Source organism: Theobroma cacao, chromosome 1 (assembly GCF_000208745.1).
Source record: "Theobroma cacao cultivar B97-61/B2 chromosome 1, Criollo_cocoa_genome_V2, whole genome shotgun sequence".
NCBI classification, from domain to species: Eukaryota; Viridiplantae; Streptophyta; class Magnoliopsida; order Malvales; family Malvaceae; genus Theobroma; species Theobroma cacao.
The window spans coordinates 4,105,260-4,126,665 of NC_030850.1; the positions used below are offsets into that span (position 1 = coordinate 4,105,260).

General features: G+C 35.6%; 3 protein-coding genes across 3 annotated transcripts; 2 read left to right on the forward strand and 1 right to left on the reverse strand.

Annotated features, from left to right (window-relative positions):
* Positions 1,022–6,644, forward strand: LOC18611388 (tRNA-dihydrouridine(20) synthase [NAD(P)+]-like). Its single transcript, XM_007047619.2, has 9 exons — positions 1,022–1,120; positions 1,228–1,333; positions 1,955–2,093; positions 2,828–2,936; positions 3,028–3,164; positions 4,699–4,835; positions 5,127–5,233; positions 5,639–5,766; positions 6,235–6,644. The coding sequence occupies exons 1-9, from the start codon at positions 1,076–1,078 to the stop codon at positions 6,305–6,307; spliced, it is 981 nt and encodes a 326-aa protein (XP_007047681.2). The 5' UTR covers positions 1,022–1,075; the 3' UTR covers positions 6,308–6,644.
* On the forward strand, positions 7,061–11,251 carry LOC18611389 (protein RMD5 homolog A). The gene is made up of 2 exons (XM_007047620.2): positions 7,061–7,216; positions 9,860–11,251. Exon 2 carries the CDS (start codon positions 9,915–9,917, stop codon positions 11,058–11,060), a length of 1,146 nt encoding a protein of 381 aa, XP_007047682.2. The 5' UTR covers positions 7,061–7,216; positions 9,860–9,914; the 3' UTR covers positions 11,061–11,251.
* On the reverse strand, positions 14,825–17,502 carry LOC18611390. Its single transcript, XM_007047622.2, has 2 exons — positions 16,710–17,502; positions 14,825–16,621 (listed from the first exon to the last, which is right to left on the reverse strand). The coding sequence occupies exons 1-2, from the start codon at positions 17,046–17,048 to the stop codon at positions 14,918–14,920; spliced, it is 2,043 nt and encodes a 680-aa protein (XP_007047684.2). The 5' UTR covers positions 17,049–17,502; the 3' UTR covers positions 14,825–14,917.

Below are 21,406 nucleotides of genomic sequence, written 5' to 3' on the forward strand. Positions count from 1 at the left end.
ACTTGGTCCATGCATACATAGAACGGTCCCCAGACTGATCCTATGATCATTAATCATCTCTATTAAATATTGTTTGGTTATAATTGAAATACCAAAAAGCAAGGGAAAATAATAATGAGCACAAAAAAAAAGAAAAAAGAAAAGAGCAAAGAAAAAGGAAAGGCAATTCAATGAATCAAATATTGTGTGCAGGAAGTTTCTTGAGTGAAGTAATGTTGTTGCACTAAGCTACAGCTTAATTAACATTGGATGCCTACGGAATTTGAGTGGGGGAGATAACGGAAGCTTCATAAAAACAAAAGAAGTTTCGTTTGTCTCACGTATTATCATGTGGAACAAATTATTTTCGTTTTCTACTATTGCTTTCGCTTTCTTTCTTGTTTCATGGCAAACCTACTGGGTTGTAAAGGAATTTTGGACGGGCAGAGGTTTTCTTGTCGGGCCTAATTTGGCTCTACATACTTAGACAGCTTACTTTAGATTGGTAGATGAGCTGCTAATTTTTTTTTAAATATTTAAAAATAAAGTTGGATTTATCGGGATATATTATGTTTGTAATCAAAGTCAACTATTACAATTAAAAGAAAATTAAATCTCATTGCAAAATGGGTATTTATTTTACGTAAGTAGATATGATCATTTACAATGACGAGAGGTGTAATTAAATTGAAATTAAAAAAAATTTCTTTCCCCCTTTTCTTCTCAGCATTATTTTGGACCATATTAGTTGCTCCTTTTAGCATATACCATATATCTGTGAGTTATTATTATCAATATGAAATGGATCATCTATATTTGAATTATAATATTTAAATAAAAATAATCATCCCGTATTGAGCTCGAAAGGCAATAATTCTCAGCCCGGTTCCAATCTCACAGATATGTAGGTCTGCTGGGCCTGAATGGGCTTGATGTTTTACCCAGCCCAATCTACTGTTCGCGGGCCGTAATGGAAAGTTTGAATGCTATACATTTTTTCCCCCGTTTAAAATCGTTTCAATTCAAAGCATTCTGCCGTGAGTTCAGTGCCTTTTGCCCTGGGCATCTCCGGAGGGAGTAATCTGAAGCACTAACAATGGACTACGGGAACAAGCTCGTCCTGGCTCCCATGGTTCGAGTCGTAAGTAAACTGAACTCCTATGCCTCCCTTTCTTACTCCCTCTTCTTTTCTTTTTTAGAATTTCCTTCTATAATTGTGCTCTTTGTTTGTTTTGTTTTTGGATTTAGGGAACGCTGCCTTTTAGATTACTAGCTGCGGATTACGGTGCAGATATTACCTACGCCGAGGAAATTATTGATCATAAACTGATCAAATGTGAGCGCAAAGTTAATGGTAAGGTACACGTTTTTGCTTCAATTTTATTTAATTTTGGAACTTAAGCTGTATAATTCTGTTATTGAACAATTTTAGGACTGTTTTAAGTTAATTCGATGTTTTCCTTTTTTCTTTTAGCTAATTAGGAGCTTTAATTTCATGGCCATGCTTTTAATTTTATTTGATTGTAATGTAAAATGCCAGTTTTCCAAGCGAAAAACTCTTTACCACCTCCGTTCCTAAATTGAATGACTTTAACTTGACATGGATTTTAAGAAAAACATTATGACTTTAGTGTTTTATTTTTTTTTACTATAATTTTTAATGCCAAAATATTTTAATAAAAAACTTAAAAATTAATATGGAACATAGAACAGTAAGAGTTGTAGCGTTCAAAAAAGAAAATAGACAGTTTTAGCATGGCACAAAATGAAAAGATGGATGTTCAATTTGAAACGGAGAGAGTATTATGTTTAGACGGATGTTTTATTAATTTTACTCAATAATTGTGGTGGACTTCATCCTTTGTTTGTTGTGTTTATATAGTCTGCATAAGAAATGGAAAGGGAATAGCATTCTGTTTTAATATTTTGTTTTGAGACACTCATGTCTGCTTCTTTTTCCTTTCTTTTTTCACAGAATATATTGGGTCAACTGATTTTGTTGAGAAGGGAACAGATAATGTTGTCTTCAGAACCTGCAATCAAGAAAGAAACCAGGTGGTGTTTCAAATGGGCACTTCTGATGCTGTGAGGGCTCTAAAGGCTGCTCAGATAGTGTAAGTTTATTCTGGTGGCTTTCTTTTTCTCATTATCATGAAGTTGGGATGATACCCCTGAATTTTTCTTTGTTTGCATTGTCCTTTTATGGGTGGTATTTTTGGTCCTAGTTAAGTATTAATTATGTAAATGACATAATAATCTGGAAAGTGACCCTGTTATCGTGTTGAATTCTGATGACTCAAGTGTTATCATGAAATTAACTTTTTTTCTTTTTGTTTCTTATGCAATTCTTCTTTTAAGAGTTTACTTCAATGTACAAGAAGATGGCTAGAGCTGTAGGTTAATTGGAACCAATGCAGGTTTTCTATTAATCCATAACTTCATATATAAGGGCTCGAAGTTGGAAACTTGGCATCCACCCCACATTTGTAATTCCATTTGATTTAAGAAAAACAAATCCACGTGGCCTAAGAATGGTTAGTTTGTTTTTGGTACTTCAATGTGAGTTGTGCCCCTGAAAACTATGAGTTATCATGACAACAGATGATCGATTTATTAAATGCAAGATTCATGTTGAAGGTTTTCTAAATTATTACTTTTTAAAAAAATTTTAGTCATTCTTATAATTTGATCATTGCTTCTTTTCAATTACTTAACAAGTATATGATTATTGAAGCAATTTATTATTCTCTCTTTTGATGATACTGGCAATAAATTTAATATAAACAAAGTCATCATTTATTTTGCCCTGTTAATGGTGAAAACTCTTTAACTTTATATCATTTTGTAGGTGTAAGGATGTTGCTGCTGTAGATATCAATATGGGTTGCCCCAAGTCATTTTCTGTGAGTGGGGGCATGGGTGCTGCGTTGTTGACGAAGCCTGATCTCATACATGATGTATGTGCTACATTTTGGCAAAATCATTTAATAACTTGCCAATATTTGTGGTGAAACCTTGACCCTTCACATTATCTTTTTTCAAATTCAGATTTTGACAACTTTGAGGAGGAACTTAGACACACCGGTAACATGCAAGATTCGACTTTTAAAATCATCCCAGGATACAGTAGAACTTGCAAGGAGAATTGAGAAAACTGGTGTTTCCGCTCTTGCTGTCCATGGACGGTAACTTTATATCCAGACGTTTTCTTTGTTTGAGACCCACATGACTGCAATTTGTGAATCAATGAGATGCAAATTAATGCCTTTTGTATTCCTTGGTCGTAATAGATAACTGTTTATCTGTTTAAAAAGGATCAAGTATGTCATACTGAAATATCTGTGCTAATTATTTCTTCTTCTTTTTTTCTCTAAAATAGTGAAATCCAAACTTTGTTGGATTGGCTTTGGAAATTTCATTCAAATTAAAATTAACAAAGAAAATTCTATCAAATTCTTGATATAGCTACCGGAATTATGTTTAATTGTATTTCTTTGTTCTGAATAATCACCTGTCTTGTATAGGAGGAAAACAACCTTCCACTTGATTTTATATTTTAATAAACGATTCATAATGACAGTAAATTAAAATGCAATGACATCTGGCCTTGATTTTATATCATAATTGGTTATTTTAATGGCTAGATTAAATTTCTAGGATATGAGAATTGTGGACGAATTACGTGAAATCAGGAAGGGGAAGTGGGGCCATGATAGAAGCCTGGTACTTCAGGAAGACAAGGAAAGTCTAATGCTTTAGGAAACGCTGTTCTTAGCAGCCATAGCAATTCTTTCCTGTGGGTGATGGTATCTGGAAAGATAATGATGGTTAAGAGATTGTAAAAATCCAAACTTTTAACCAGCAAGGTACTGGCCCAGTAGTCTGAATGAGGATATTCTGAACACCTAAGCTGTTTTTAAAAAGTAAGAGGCTTGAGTCTGAGTCCCAGGCCAATGAAAGAGAGATTGGAGCTAAACTGTAATGCCAAATAGAATGACTTCAGAATATGATGGGTAATGAACTTGATTGTTATCAAAGTACGTGGGCTAAGGGGATGGTTTCAAATGAGCATTGCTGGTGCCACCAGAATATTTATACGGTTAACCAGTAACTGGATTTAGGAAATGAAAAGCGTATCTACTGCCCATATGTGGATGAGAATTAAAATATGATTTAAGATAGCAAAGAAGCAAGTTATCAAAGAGCATTTAAACTGGGAAGCAATGAATAGGGTGTTCGATTGCTATGACACACCATAATACGAAATTGAAAATGGCATTAAAGCGACCATATATATGATTTACTGTTATGGTTGGATTTATGAGCATGCAATGCACAGTTAGACTTTCAATTGTACTTGACAAGCTTGTGATCTACTCTACATAACGTGTATCGACAAAATAAATATGTCTCTAATTCTCTTCAAAGAAATATAGACAGGTTTTTATTTTATTTCACAAATTAGAAAGAGGTTGGTAGAACTTATTACCTAATCATGTCTAGTTACTTCTTGTGAGCTACAACATGAGAGATTGTAATGAAAAAAAGTAGAAACCAAATTAAGGGCACCATACAAATCATGTTTCTGTGCTTTCCATCCTTTTTTTTTTAAGTTTTTTTGTCTCCTAGTTTTGCTCATTAAGAGTTTGGTGATTTTATAATATTCCTTTTATTTGTTTTCTTAGTTGGTTTAGTGTGTTTTTCTTGTAAAATTTGCAGAAAAGTTGCAGATAGACCAAGGGATCCAGCGAAGTGGAATGAAATTGCTGATATTGTATCAGCATTGTCGATTCCAGTTATTGCAAATGGTGATGTCTTTGAATATGATGATTTTCAACGCATTAAAGTCGCTACAGGTAGCTGAAAGATACCCTTTTTGCTTTCTATGATGCCCTTCTAAGTTTTTAAAAAGTTATGTTAAGTGGGTAGAAGATGTTCTTTTACCATTTGTACCATTGTCCTCCTTGCCTGAAGCATAGTATTTGACTTTTGTATGGCAAGATCTCCAGATGAATGGTTCCTACTGCATCCAGACTGTTATAAATTGCATACACTAACAGTTGTCCCAACTCCCAAGACTTTCATATTCTATATATGCTTTTACATTTTATCCTGATATGTGTCATTTGATAATGTTTTTCTTTAAGGTGCTTCATCAGTTATGGTTGCAAGAGGTGCTCTCTGGAATGCCTCAATTTTCTCTCCCAAAGGTAAAGCACATTGGGAAGATGTGAAAAGGGAGTATGTTAGGAAGGTGGGTTTGTCCCGACTGGCCTACTCTAATACAATTTGAACCTTTACTATGCAGTTCCCTTTTGAAAGAATCCCAATAGTTTTTTGCCCTGAGTCTATTGCAATGTGACAGAGGAATGTGTTTTTATTAGTTTATCTAAGTTCACTGATCTCAGTCTTAGGTCAAGAAACAATATATGAAATAGCAAAGAAAGAAAATTATTGAAATAAATTTGACACTTGTTGAGAGTGACGTTTATAAAGGAAGCAATTTCTTCTTTTTAATGTTCCCAATTATTTTGGTAATTACTCAAGATGGTCAAATTTTTGTAGCTATGGTTTCTGCCATGCTGTTTAAGTTTCACCTTCTGGTATACTGGATTTGGAACTTGCCTGAGTTTACAACTTTTTGGAGCTTTTATTTCAGAGCATATTATGGGATAATGATGTGAAAAGCACAAAGCATACGTTAAGGGAGATAATAACGCATTACTCCTGCCTTGAACTCCCAGAGGGAAAAGCTGTGATCAAGTCAGAAAATTTGGCAGATCTAGCGTAAGTCTGTTTTTAGATTTACCTCTCTGGCCTAAGCAATTTAATTTTGGTTGTCATCTTGCATTATGTAGATCACTTCATCATCTTCATGTGATGTCTTAGACGACTTATCCTTTTCTTCAATATTGCATGATGAAAATCTCCTACCTACTTCTATTATTTCTCTTGTTTAAAACAAACCTGTCATTCAGCGTACTTGCTTTCCAGCCTATAGTTGTATTTCAATTATGGTTAATCTGATTCAAAAGTAGATTTAAATTTTGTTAAATTTAACTTATACTCAAGCTCTAAATTGTTAGCTTGAAGTTTTAGGCTGAGTTCTGAGGGCCTGTGTGTCATCACACATTGATTTTCAGTCATCACTGAATTGCTCATTACTTAAAAAAGCTCTCATAGTTCCTTCAGTGTATGTATGATCCTAGTTTTTAATTCACTTTGGAGCTCATGGTCCTCCATCTGATTCTTCAGGAAAGTTTACGGGGAGGAAGAATATTACCGGTTGGTTAGCGAGAACAGGTTCTCACTCAACGGACATAGATGATAAAGCGTATCCGTAGGCTGAACAGTAGACCGTGCCCATGCCGTCTAAGGGGTGCACTTGGGGTTAAGCTAGATGAGTCAGATACGCTTAATAAAAAGGTGGTGCCAACCGAAGAATACAAGGGCTCATGGTGTTGTATTATGTAACAGTAGCATTATAATTGTTTTCTGCAACATTTTGATTTTGATTCCCTTAAATCTGATCTTTTAAATTACGGCATGAGTGGTGAAGAAGCCCTTCGAGAGTATTCTTAGCCTGATTGAATTTTGTACTGTACCAAGGAAATTACTTTTACCCGATAATTTATTATAAAAGAAAATAATTTTGATTGAAGTTATTGGAAGGTTGTGTTAAATGGTTCAAGATCCGAAGAGGTGTTTACAATTTATATTCTTGTTTCCTTTTTTTTATTGAATATTGCAGACTTTAAGAGCAAATAGTTATTATTTTGTTTTAATAGAGTTTTCAATGTTCAATGTCAATATGAAAAATACGTTAAAACTTGTATTAAAGAAAATGAACATGTTAAGAATCTAGACGAAGGGAAATTAAATTTTGCCTGTTGTTTACATTTAATTTCATTTTCTCTTTGATTAAGCAAGGAAGGATTAGACACGAATCAAATCAACAATGATCCGTACAAACCTATCAGCTTAATTAATCTCTCGAAATGGGCCCACCCTCTAGATGACCCGACTAGTCCTACGGCCAGGATTCATGATCCACCCTACGAATTCCCGTTTCCCAAATGCCCCTATCCTTTAACCGGGACAAAACAGGAATAACATGGAGCCGCCAAGCCCTTTTTTGCCATTTCACATTCGGGATCCTCCCCTTCTTCCTCCTCCTTCACAGGGCGTTTACTTCCCACCGAGGTTTCCCCTAACTGATTCGCTCCTCCGCAAAACCGTACGTTCTTCCCTTTCATTTTTTAAAATTTAAAACATATATTCAAATTTAAATTTGTTTCTTTCCTAAATCTAAATCTGGATTTCTTTTTACATTTCGTCTCCCTATATGTTTTTCGCTTCATTTCTCTTCAATCTCGTATACCTAGATGAAACTATGATGAAATTCTCGTTGTTCTTTGTTTTTGATCTTTGGTGCTTAGTTTCTGTAATTGATTTTCCACTCCAATTGAATTTAATCGCGTTTTTTATTGTTTTTTCGTTTGATTAAATTGTTGATTCAGTTATGGTATATCTATTTTTTGATAATAAAGCGATTGGGATATTAATGGACCGTTCACGGTTAGATATTTTATATTCTACAGTTAAACTTATTGCTGAAAATCTTGCATTTAATGAAATTCATGTTTGCATTTTCTTTTAGATTAATTTTGAGCACTGAGTTTTGATTGTAATGTTATTGCATGAATCATTTCCACTCTTACTTTAAACGCTGAAGCTTAATATTGGTAATTTGAGATTAATCTGTTCTTGGCTGTTTTTCTTTTTTTTTTTTGTGTTAATTCCGATTCATTTGTAGCGTAGTTTCTTTAACTATTTTTGGTTTGTTGCTTCTTAGAAGAGTTTTCAGTTTGTCACATAATTTATATCAAAATGTCACTATAAAACTGATCGTGGATCTTGAATTATCCGGACTGTAGGTTTTAACTGTGATTATAAGGAAGCTTTGGATCTTACGGAGTTCTATATAGTGAATAATACTTTGAATTCATTGGAAAAAACGGGAGATCAAAATTATGTGATATCTTTAACTTCTTTCACAAATCTTTTATTTGATGCAAACCTGTAGTTCATTCTTTTTAAAAGTGGATATTAATTTGTTTATGCAAGATTCAGATTGGTTATGTCCCCTCCCTTGCCTATCAACCTCCTTCAGCAGTCAAAATATGTTCATGCAGAAGAAATTACATGGCTGTAATTTGTTTTCCTTTTAACAACAACAACAAGAAGAAACTAAGGCTCTACTTGGTTTATGCTTTTGCCATTTACTTTTTTTTAGAAAAAAAAAAAATAGAAAGAAAAGAGCAAAAGTATCAACCAAACTGTGCCTATGCTTTTCTTCACTACGTGTGTAGGGTCAATTATATGGTTTATATTGCACGACCATATTGAAAATTATGGTCTCAGTAAGCTCAGTAATAGAGAAGTCCATCTTTTGTAATTTATCTTCTTCCTTCTTGGTCCGGTTTCCTCTCTTGACATTGGTACTTCTGTCAAATCACATCTTTGCACGAGAGTATTTTTAAATCTGTATATTCCGAACCACGTTAAATGTATTTTTGTCATTTTGTCCTCAATGTTTGTGACCTCCATCTTTTCCTTTATACTGTCATTCCTAGTTTATCTTTTCATGTCTAGGCATCTAATGTTGCATTCTCATCTAAGTCACACTCATTTTTTGCGTACCCCACATTCAGTCCTGTAAAACATTGTTGATGTCTAGCAAAATTTTCCCCTAGGATTTCAATAGAATATGTGGTACACAAGTCTTCAATGTATTTGGTAATATTTTACTTTTCTACATGTGCATTTGTTAATCAGGATTGTGAGCCTGCTTGTGCTGTCATCTAGAACGAATCAGTATTTGCAGTTTCCTTGTGTCAAAGCTATGTGTCTAGATTTGTGGCATAATATGTTAAATTAAGGGACAAAAAATTCTTGAATTGTTGTGATACTTTTAAGTGTATCTAGACTATTCTTGCCGTTATTAAACTTTCTTTTTTTTTTCTCCTATTTAATGAGATGGCTATTGAGCATGTGTTTCATATCAGTCTTGAAGCTAGAAAGTTGGTGTCTGAGGTCTTTCGTGCCATTTCATTGCAATCATGTTCTTTAAGAGTTTTATTTTTTAACCCAAATCTATGTATCACCACAAAGTTTTATATGCTGTGTTGGAAACCTATTGTATACCAGTCACTATCTCCTGCTGAATTTGTACACATTTATTTGTAAATACTACAAATGAATGTGTAGTATACTGAAATATAGTTGTCGGATGGATGGTTGAGCAAGATTTGTTGGATGTGAATTAATTGGCCATTCCTGCTAGTTTTGGATTTTGTTCAATCATTTCTAGGCATTCACCAAGTTAATTTATCACATGTTGCTACTTGTTGAATTTCTACAGGGTTAAACAGTAGTAACTTTGTTATTTTTAACGCAAAATTGATGGACCACTAGTCAGCAGCATCTAGGTTATATTAGAAGGCAATTTTATAATTGTTATTTTTCATTTTTCGCCATCCCCCGACCCCCTGCCAAGCTCTCCGCTAGATATGAATCTGTTCACTTGACAATTTTCTGGTGAATTTGAGATTATGACCCAAATGATAGATATATATCAGTTCACTGAATCTTTCTTCCCAGAGATTATGCTTTTTCCTCCTTCCCCCAAGTTTAGTGGAACATATGCTTAACCTCTCTTCGTGCTGTTAATGACCCTGCTATCCTGGAATATGTTACATTTGTGAATATTGACTGCAGATTTGAGGCCTTCGTAGGTTTTTTTTTTATGTTTCCACATAGATAAGTTCTTTGAAATTAGATTATTAACTGGTAGGAATTCTTTATCTCTTTTTTGCAGGTGCCCTTGTAGCAATATTCTAACCTGGTTAGTGGTAAAGTAAATAGAAGTGAAAATGGAGTTGAATAGCCTGAAAGATGCATTTGATCGTGTTGCAAAGAAGCAAAAGCTGTCCTTTTCTAAAACCCAGGAAGTTATGGACCTGATTTTTCAAGAAATTGAGAAGGCAATAGAGATGATGCAGTCAACCACATTTGATTATAAATCTGTACTTGCTGAACTGAAGAAAAAGTTGCATGAAATTGCTCCACTCAGTCAGTTAGAAGGCACACAGAAGGAACTGAACATAGCGCTGAGCAAGTATCCAAAAGCCCTTGAGAAAATCCTTAATCCTGATATATCCAAGGCTTATCGAAATATTGAGTTTGATTCCAATACAGTTAACCAAATAATTGCCAGCCATTTCTATCGGCTGGGGCTGTTTGACGTTGGTGATTGCTTCATAAATGAGACTGGGGAGGCAGAGGCTGCTGTTGCTATGAGATCACTTTTCCAGGAAATGTATCAAATGCTTGAAGCCATGAAGATTAGGAACCTGGAGCCTGCCCTGAAATGGGCAGCTGTAAACTCTGATAAACTGAAAGAAAATGGTTCAGACCTTCAGCTGAAACTCCATCATTTGCAGTTTGTAAAAATACTACAAAAGGGAAGCAGAGATGAAGCACTCAAGTATGCAAGAACTAACTTTGCTCCCTTTGCTGCAAACCATATGGCTGAAATCCAGAAGCTCATGGGGTGTCTCTTGTATTCTGATAGACTTCAGGACTCCCCTTATGCTCATTTATTATCGCCAACCAATTGGGATGTAGTGGCTGAGGAGCTTACAAGGCAGTTCTGCAATCTTCTGGGGCAATCATACGAGAGCCCATTGAGCGTGACAATAGCAGCGGGGGTGCAAGGGTTGCCACCTCTTCTGAAGTTTATGACTGTAATGGCTGGGAAGAAGCAGGAATGGCAATCCATGAAGCAGTTGCCAGTGCCGGTGGAGTTGGATAAGGAGTTTCAATTTCATCCTATATTTGTGTGCCCTGTGTCTAAGGAGCAATCAACTGATGATAATCCGCCAATGCTGATGTCGTGTGGTCATGTGCTCTGCAAACAGTCTATCAACAAGATGTCAAAGAATAGCTCGAAAAGTTTCAAGTGCCCGTACTGCCCGTCTGATATCGATGCGACACAATGCAGGCAGCTGAATTTCTGATGTATACCCTAATATGTACATGGGGTTGTATTAAAAACTGTTTCCTCTAGACTCAACCAAAAATGTTTAGAACTAGCAATTGGTGTGGTGTTGTGTAGCCAAATGTGGTGAGATGGTGGCAATGCTAGTCTGTGTAATGGTGTACTGTTTGTTGATGTACTTGTTGTAAATAGAAATTCTTTCCACATTCATGCTGGTAATAGAAAGCAAGTTGCTTCTGGCCGAAAACTATAGAACACTGAATCTGGGAAGTTAGTTGTGTGCTGGGGTTGTGACATTATGGGCTATGGTTCGTGGAGCCTGCACAGCCCTTGGACCAAATTTTGAAATGGGCCTTAATGGGAACTGTTCGAAATGCGGAACACAGAAGAAGTAGTACAACTCCAACTCCAATGATATTCATTCAAATCCCGTTTTCTTCGGCTATTCTCCTCGTCCTTGTAAAAGAGTTTGCGCTCGGGGAAGCCCTTAATATTAACATTCCAATATTTTCCTATTTGATAGGATTATGTTTTTATTTTATTGGCCTATTTTTATTTTGCCCAAAACAATAGTAACTCTTAATGGCCTCTATGCATGGCAGGTTTTCAAATATATGAAATCACAAGAATTTGTACAAACTGAAATGGCAACATAGAAGGTGCTTGTGTTTAAAATTTGCAAACGGGGTTTCCTTTAAGTGTACAATTATTAAAATTACAAAGAGAGAGAGAGAGAGGGGGGGAGTGCCTTTTTCACTCTTTATTGGGATTTGCTTAGTTTTATAGTATAATATAAACACAAGTAATGGACCTTCAAGATGCACATATTAAAAGAAAACAAAAAGAAAACTAATAAAAGGTGGGTATAGGCACTCCTCAATCGATACCATTAAAAGCTTAAAAAAATTTTGCGCAATTCAAGGAAATCATCAGTACCCCAAAAGCCAAGGAAAATGAACGAATGAAAGGAAGGAAAGGGCCTAAAAAGAGCCTTGATCAGTAAACATCCTTTTTAAGCTTAAGTTCATTGTCACCCCACCCTTCTCTTCTCTTCTCTTTTCTTTCCTTTTCGTTTTTTCCTTTCCCCGTATACATATCTTTCACTCAGATTTAGGCTCCAGAAAGGCTTTCACTTTTAACAGTACTTCCAACCCAAACATATACCCTTTTCCAAACGTGTAACCCAAGTCATGCTATCGTAATTTTTACTTTTTTTTTTCTTTTCACAAAAAAGGGTTGGATCCTATCGAAAAGGAGATGAACAGGAGAAGCTTATTGATTTTCATGATAATAAAATTAAAAAAAACAAGGTGGTCCTTAGATATTTTTAACTGAAGGGTTTTTTCCTGCTAGCCATGTGATTAGTTACTGCTTTAGGCTTTTAAGATAAGATATGTTCGAGTTTTTATTTGAAAAACCAAGGTGATTTCATCATTATGTGGTCCATATGCTTTCAACTATTTTGATCAACTACTATTTCTTCAAGATAAGACTCAAGAGCCTACAATTTCTTTTGTCTTTTTGGGTTCATGTTTCTTGGTTTCGAGCTATCAATATTCACAACCCTTACTGCCCAACGTGCCGACTTTCAGTGTTCATCGAAAGGGATTATCATTATTAGGAGGTTTGACAAATTAATGCCAAACTAAATCTCTTTCTTCTTTCTTTTGTCCAACTTGCAACAATTCACACCGCCTCTCTCCCTCCACCATCTTAAATGTTATGATGCTTTCAAAGTTTTGGCATTGAATTCTATTAGGAAATGAGTGAGACGCACAATTTTTTCAAACTTACAAGTAATGCTAAAAGAAACAATTTTAGGAGATCCAAAATATGTCCTACTTTCAATGTTATCATAATTATGAACGGATATCAATGAAAGTTGATTTTACGATTTTTAGTAAATTTTAATGAATGTAAAAAATAACTTAAGATTTAAGATTAAAAATTATAAATTTTAAATTCATCTTTCATCATAATTGATACCATTTTGAATTATTATACGGTTTTACCCATCTCTAAGACTTTAATACACAATGTCATATTTAATTCAAGCAATGGACTTACGGAAAAGGCTAAAAACTCAAAATAAATGGGATGTTATTAAAAGTCGCCTGTCAAATTAATGGAATTAATAATGGTGTTGAGAGAAGGGCTACGGCGTCGTAATATTGATTGGTGAGGCAGAGCGAGTTAACCCTTTTCGACATTATGACAGCTAGCTAGGCAAGTTGTCCTTTGGTTATTGTTTCTTATTGTCCCTTAAATAAATGGTTGATGCTTCTTTTTTGTGCATGTCTTTTATTAGGTTGTAGGAAGCTGACATAATTATGGCCACGCACAATGCAGGCAACTTCTAGTAGAGTATGTGAGATTTTGAGTGTGCATGCTGCTTTCTCCTCTTATTTTATACATAAATATACATACCATCTCCACTTTCTTTACTATTTTTTATCCCCAACCCTTTTTTTCTTTTTTTCTTTTTATGAGTAATGAATTACTACTTCTTCCTCATTGATTCATTATGTGCTACACTTTTACACTTGCTCTCTCTCTCCATCCCTCTTTGATAAGAGCAAAAGGGGCTTCGGTTGCTTACTCTCCCCATATATCAACCTGGTTTTGAAAGAATAACTGGGGTTTTCAAAATCTAATTATGGATATTTTTGGTGTTTGAAGTAATTGGAACGTCTAAAAATGGGATGAAACCAAAGTTACATGTATTCTTAAATATCCCTTTTTTATCTTCTAAAATGATGGTTTGGTCCACACTTTTTGGGCCAAGCAAATGAACCCACATTTTATGATATGTATTACCTCCCCAAGCACTTAGAATGTTTTGATTAGTAATTAGTGTAATGTGGATGATTGAGGTCTTCTGTTTGGGCGGGCACTAGGAGAGCAAAATCTTTATAGGGCGGGACACATGAGCCGCACAAACCGAAGGGTGAAAAACAATTAAAACCATCATTCCTTCTCTTCTTTGCTTTTGCTTTTGCATTCATTCATTGTACAACCGTCAATCCCCAAAATGCCTAATGAATTGCGCCGCAGAATCGAAAACCCACAATTGGGAATAGTAGCAAACAAAGGAAACAAAATTATACCTTCACTTTTCAAAAGCACTTTGACCATCATTAAGCACTAACGTCTGTATCAAGTTTGAGAAGAAAAAAACTAACAAAACAAAACAGGTCCTTCTCGTTTGGAACACAACTCATCACCTTCTCTGATCTCTTACAAGAGAAAAAACAAATGAATTCTTCCCCATCAAAACAATCCAAAATTCCCATTTGGCATTTTCCTATCACGAAAACCCATTCACAGCTCAGATACACAAACAACCCGAAGAAAACAACCCCTTACCCATCTCCTCGTTTTGCAGCTACCTTACAAAATTTTCAACATTCTTTTGATTTGACCCACCAACCAAACAATCATGCACTCCAATTTTTTTTTTCTTGTATATTTATATGCTTGTATAAATTAAAGGGAAAATAAAAAAAACAAAAGAAACCCAAAGTTTTCCATTCTCTGCCTCTTCTTATTCTAATTCTGAAAATTTCCCATTCTTTCTTAAAATTTTATTTTGCAACCATAAAAATTGAGAATGAAGACAAAAGCAAAGACGAAGCTTGAACTCAATCAAAAGTGGAAGTGGGTTCACTCTCATCTCACTATCTGTTCCTTCCCTCTGCAGAAAGGGCCTAGCCGTCGGGTACTCTTTGTCCTCGTTACCCTTCTCTTCGGCCCCATATTATCATATATCATAAAATAAAAACATTTTCCCTTCCCAATTTTTTATTTTTTTTATAAATTTATACTAATTGTTTCGTATTACAAAATAGTCGGAACAAAAAAAAATAAAATGAAATACTAAAATCTAGCATTTTCAAATCCATGCAGATCGCTAACTCTATTCATATGCTTCCTCATAATCGCGACTTTAGCCAATCTCTCCGCGGCTCTCCAAGCCGAAGTCGGCGTTAACGGCTCAGACTTTTCCTCCCCCAGACCATTATTATTATTAACATTAGTGTTATTTACCCTTTGTCTCTGGCGCCGCCGATTCAACTCGGCTAACTCGGTTTCCAACCCGCGGATAAAGTCCTCAGCCGAACTCGACCCGGATTGCATCAACAAAGCTCGAGCCGAGGTCAGCAAATGGTGCGCCCCCGATAAATCATTCCGCTCAATCAACCGACGAGACTCCGCCACGGCACGAGTGCTGACATGCAGGTTCCTCAACCGTCCGATGCTATGCGACGAAGATCGTACGGACTGCGGCGGCCGAGGTATTAACAGGCTTTGATCCCTCGAGTAGACCATCTCCTGAGTAAATGGATCTCTGTAAGACGTTCGTACGGACATTACCCTGTGGGACCCACTCGAAGATACGGGTACTTTCACTTCCACCAATAATTCTCTCTCCTCGTCCGAGTGCAAATCCCCGACCCGCACCCAATTCGACCCCACGGAAGTGGGCCGGGACTTCAATGAATAGACAGAAGAAATCTCTGCTGGGGCTGACCCGGATACGAATCCCAGTTGGAGCCTGACATCCTGCACCACCACGCTCACGAGACCGTTCACGATTTTACAAAACGCGTCGTCGTTTGGAGCGTGGGTCCACGTACCGAAACTGATGGAGTGCACGGGGATTTCCAAATGGGCCAGGCGCGTGGTTGAAACAACTGGAAGGTTCTGATTGGGGGGATTCAATTGGGACTGTTTATCCTGACCGCCGGATAAGATCATGATGCTGGCAACGGCGTTTTTCTCTCTGCGGTCTTCCAACACTTTAGCCGCCTTTTTAAGTGCGTCGTTGACACTCATCCCTTGCCCGTTACTCTCCTGCGCGTCAACAATCCTCCGCGCAGATCTCCGTCCGCTGGAACTCATCTTTTTCAACGGCATCAACCGTTTCGAACTCGATGAAAATACCACGATCGACAAACGGTCCGTTTCGCTAAGCAAAGAGATAACCAACCGCATCGCGCGTTTAATCATCTGCAACCGCATCCCACTCCCGCTAACATCCAACACGGTAACCAAATCAATCGGAGCCCTCTTCACCCCACGTGTCACGGTTGGCGCGTGCACTTTCATAACCACCACGTAACTTTCATAACTTCTCCCAACTGCCACCATCGCCGCCTCTTGTAACAACCTAACCTCCACATTTCTCGCATTAACTCCAATTTCTTTCCCAATCTTCGGAGTAACAAAAAAACCTTGGAATTCCTCTTCTAAGTCGTCTTCGGTTTCTTCGGATTCTGGAATGGGATTAAACTGAGAAAGAGAAACAGGGGAGGCTAATGGTTCATCGTCGTTATAGACACGAAACGACTTCGTTTTGATGTCTTTCAGAGATGTTTTATTAGGTTGTTCCGGTTGTTGAAGAGAGAGTAAAGGGAGCTCTTTCCAGGTGGTGGAACAGACGGGGCAAATTAGTAATTGTCGCTTTTTTATATGGGCGGCGATGCAGGGGAAATGAAAGGAATGGGAACACTCCGCCGTGAAAATCGCCGTGCCTTGGCCCGTTTTCACGCTCTGTGCACAGATTCCACATCGACCACCCTGAAAAAAATATAACAAAGTTAGTGGAAAGGACGAAATTTTGAAAAAAAAAAAAGACTTAAAAACAAAGGTGAGAAAAGAAGCTTACTTTGGAGAAGCGGAGAGTGGATTTAAGGAGGGAGAAACTGGAGGGGGATTTAGGGGAGGAAGGATTGGAGAAATGGGAAGTTTTGCAATGGAGTTTGGGGCTATTGGGAAGTGAAGAAGTTGGGGTGCAAGTGGTCCGGCAACGGAGACTTGGGCTTGAAACGGGTTGAGATTGTAACCTTGGTGTTGGTGGGTTGGAAAAAAACCCAAACTTTGAGGTAAATCTTGGACTTTTGGTGCTATTGCTTTGCTGTTGATGCTGTTGTTTTTCTGGTAAAACTGGGCTGTCTTGTTTCTTGGGAATGGAAGTGCAAAAAGCTCTTCTCCAACCAGTCACCATTTTGAAAACTTTCTCTCTTTCAGTTGAATCTTTTTTCTCTGGTGGGGGGATTTAGTTTATAACAAAGACTTTTGTTTGATAGAGAAGGCGACGAAATGGATTGAGCATGGAAATGGATTGGTGACAAAATTTTAAAAAGAGAGGAATAGAGAGACAAAAGAGAATGGATTAGATGGAGATGGAGAGATTGGAGAAGGGAGAGAGGACCCCAAAAGATCACTGCTTTGCTTTATTTTTTTCTTTTCTCCCCTTACACTAACTCTGTTTCCCTTTCAGGCTTTCTATATTGTTTGCTTCTCTTTCGAAATCCTCCCCGCAAAAAAGATCACTGCTTCTATCAAAAGCCCTTGCTCCTTGCTCGATGCCAAAAACCCTTTCTCTCTCAAGTCTCAAAGATAAGAAGATAATATGAATTGTATATATTATAGTGTTATATATATACTAGTCTGCGATAGAAGAAAAAGAGCTGCCTCATTTATAAAGTTAGGAATAATAACAAGTACTGGTAATTTAAGAGAGAGCAGTTTAAATGGAAAGAAAAAAAAAGAGGGGGGGGGGGGGTTCTTGGGATTGACAAGGGTAAGTGGGAACTGGCAGCTGGAGGTTCTTACTTGCTTACCCTTTACAGTAACAAGTCAACGGTTTGGCTTTTTCTTTGTCATATAACAGTGTGTTTTTATTCTTTCTCAATTCTCTCAAATCCCCCACCCCACGTTACACCTTCATTTTTAGTCATCGACCTTCATATGAATGGACCCTTCGCTAAGGACAGCAAATTTCAATTCACACTTTCGCCTTACTCTGAGTAGAACTTACCTCTTTCCTCACAAACAAGCTTCTTAGAGCTTCCTGTTTCTGATAATTTTTACTGTGAATATTTTTTCATTTCGGGTTTTGTTTCTTCTGCAGGGTTTTTGGGAGGGTTGGTATCAAGTTTCAAATATCAATCAATGCTGTGCAACAAATGAGGTTTGTGAGAGATCTGATCCTGACTGCTAAATCTGTGATCTTATGCCCCACTTTTGGTGGGTCCATTAAGGGCTAGCAACGCAAAGTGATGTAAATTTAATTAAGGACAGAAAGGGGTGGGATCTTCAAGATATACCTATATTACAACGTCTATGGCTATCTTTTCTTTTCCTCCATTGATAGACGGGGGAGGTGAAAAAATTCACAGGTGTTGGGGTCTATTCCCCATTGTTCATTGATGGTGATTGACCATCACTTATTGCCTAATTGATAAAAGAATAACGGCCATCATCTTTTTTCTTCTTTTTTTTTCGGTTTTGGGACAACAATCCCTAGGGATCCAGCAAAACAACTGTCCTCTACTGTTGTAAAGGATTAAAGATGGAGACAACAACGTATCCCCAATCCCATGAGATCCAAAGTGTTTAGAATTAGACTCAATAGGATGCTCCTCTTTGCCCACTAGCAAGTGCAATTTCAGATTTTTGAGTGAAAGGGATTTATTATTATTATTATTACATTTTTGATGAATTAATAATCAAAATCAGACAGCATTTAATACTCTAGTTGATTGAATGATTATTATTTTGCAAAAAAGCAATTACATGGCTTTAAATCCTAAGCTAGTAATGGAATATCAATGTTAGGTTTGTAATAATTCCATTGTAAGTAAAGAGAAATTGTTGTCATAATGGGACAGGACGAAAAAAAAAAAAGTAAATTCAAAGCAACGGTAATCTTTTATTATTTATTTAAAAAAGTTAAAAATTAGGTTGGCAAATTAATGAGTGAAGGGAGTAATGTGCTCAATTTTGGTGAAAAGGATAGTAAAAAGTAGCTACGGAATTCCTTAAAACACTCTATAAAATATTAAATAATATTATATGAAAAAAAGATAGTAGAAAAGGACATTTTAATTATGAAAATTAAATAATCTGGAGGCAATCTGCAAACACTGGAGCAACACGTAACTAGGCTTGGGAGTTGAGCCTTTGGCAAATCTCAAAAACGATATGTACATTTCATTTTGCTTAATTCTTATCCAAAGTATGGTGATGGAAAGTCAATACAAAGCTTTCATCAAATCCTTGCATTGCATCCTTTTCTCACTGCCGACTTTGACAGAAATCGATTCACCACCATATATTTCCTTTTGCAATTTTCCAATGTCACAGTTCCCTCCTCCATCAAAGTGCTATAAAAAGGAATAGACTTTTTATTTTTTTTTTCTTCTTAATAAAAATGGAATGCACTAGTACTTTTTCTTTTTTCTCTTTTCAAAACTTTAATGAAATCTTTAATCAAATGATATCACCTTCTACAGCTAGCTTTACACCGCCAACAACTATACCTAAATAGTGGACCACTAATATAAATGGGGGAGTAATTTGTGTACTCAATTTTTTTTCCTCTTTTTTTTTTTAATTTTCTATATTTCATATTTACAAAATTTTCAATATCTATCTGAATTGTGGTCTGACATATGTACGTCTTGATGGAAACCCATTGTATATCAAACAGCATTCATCATAAATGTAGGGTGGCAGCAGCATTTTTTGGGGTTTGAAGGTCTGTATAGCTGGATTTTGTTATGCCATCAATTGAATTTGGACAATTTTTATCATGGGAACGATATGGATGTTTTAACAATAAACAAAACTGTCAGATAATATCTCATATTGAATTGACTTGACTTGCATTTGAATTTTGATACAACAAAATATAAAAGTTTGGGTTTTAATATCACTGGAAAAATCTTTGAAAATAAAGGGAACAGATTTGATATTCTATAAACAGAAAAGGGTTCTTGTCATTCTTTTCAATTTTTTGTTGTTCACTTTTCTTGAAAAGAAAAAATAAATTATTTGCTCACGAACTCATTTGTACTTTGCGAATTATTTGAAAATACTCCGTAACAACCACCTGTAAAATCATTATTCTTCATTGTTCTCTTTTATATATGTACACAGTCGTATGTGATTACACATGTGTGTGTGCACATATTAATATATATATATATATATATTAAGTAAATGAATAATTTTAATTATTTTGTCAAGTTTACAAATTATTCTTTATCAAATCTTGTTTTATATGCATGCATGTGTGGTGTTGGTAAGGTATTCTCGTCAACGAAGAATATCGTGGAATGATTGAAATCAGGTGCAAAAAGTGAAGCTTTAATTACCAATATGCAAATGGAAAACAAAAACAATGTTCAAATATAAAATGGGGATATTTACTACAATTTTTGTCATTGTAGCGGCAAAGAATGGCTCTTTGGTTAGTAAAAATACCATCATTCCATGTAAAATTATGTTGTTAGTAAATTTAATGCAGTTGGTAAAATTATAGTTGTTAATATTTCATATACATGAAATCAATGCTTAGGAAATTTTGAAATTCAATTTCGAAGATCTAAATTTGAATTTGAAAAGAAAATTACTTAACATTTGGTGATAGGAGAGGCAAATTAGAGAGAATGTGAGCTCACGATTGCACTCATTCCATTCAAAATTAGCTGAAATAGTAAATGCAGTTGTTTAAATAGTTTATGGACTTGTGGGTATTTATATATGCCATAAACATGACTTTGAATTTGAAAAGGAAAACCATACCAAAAATTATGAAATGTGATAGAAGTTAGAGAATGAAACTTGGAAACAACAACCATTTCATTCAAAATTAAATGTGTTAGTAAATATAGTTGGTGAGATATTTTATGTTTAAGAACATAAACATAAAATTTGAATTTGAACTCATTAACGATTATGGAATTCAATTTTAAGGTGTCCACTGGAATTTTGATAAAAAAAATTATCTAATCACATTGACTTACAATAAATGAACTTTCATAAATTAAAAAAATAAAAAAGCATTTAAAAAATTTGCTCAACTTGTGTAAGTTATTTTCACCCAAATATTTAATTAAAATAAGTGTACGACAGTACTTGTCACGAACCCACGTTCGCAACTCAAAAATTCATATTTATATATTAATTGATATTTAATGCATGTATCTTTTTATTTAAAAATTTAAATTTGACTCTGTTTTTGTTGAATAAAAATGTTATAAGTCATTTAATTTTGATAGTATATGGTTTGAGAAATGCTGACGTTTTGTATTAAAAAATTTTAAGTACATATCAACATTAATCTTGATTAGTTGATTTTTTTAAGGCAGATAAGGTGAAAAGGAGGGAGGATTTTTCATCTTTTCCCTGATTTTTTTTAAAATAATTTTAAAATAGGAAAACACAATGATGCTACCACACGTCCAACATTGCAGGCATGGGTGGTACCTTCCCAACGATAAAACATTGGGGACGCTTGATTTGACAGTTGACAGTGTTTTAACAGTCAATTATAAGCGCAGCACTCACGTGCTC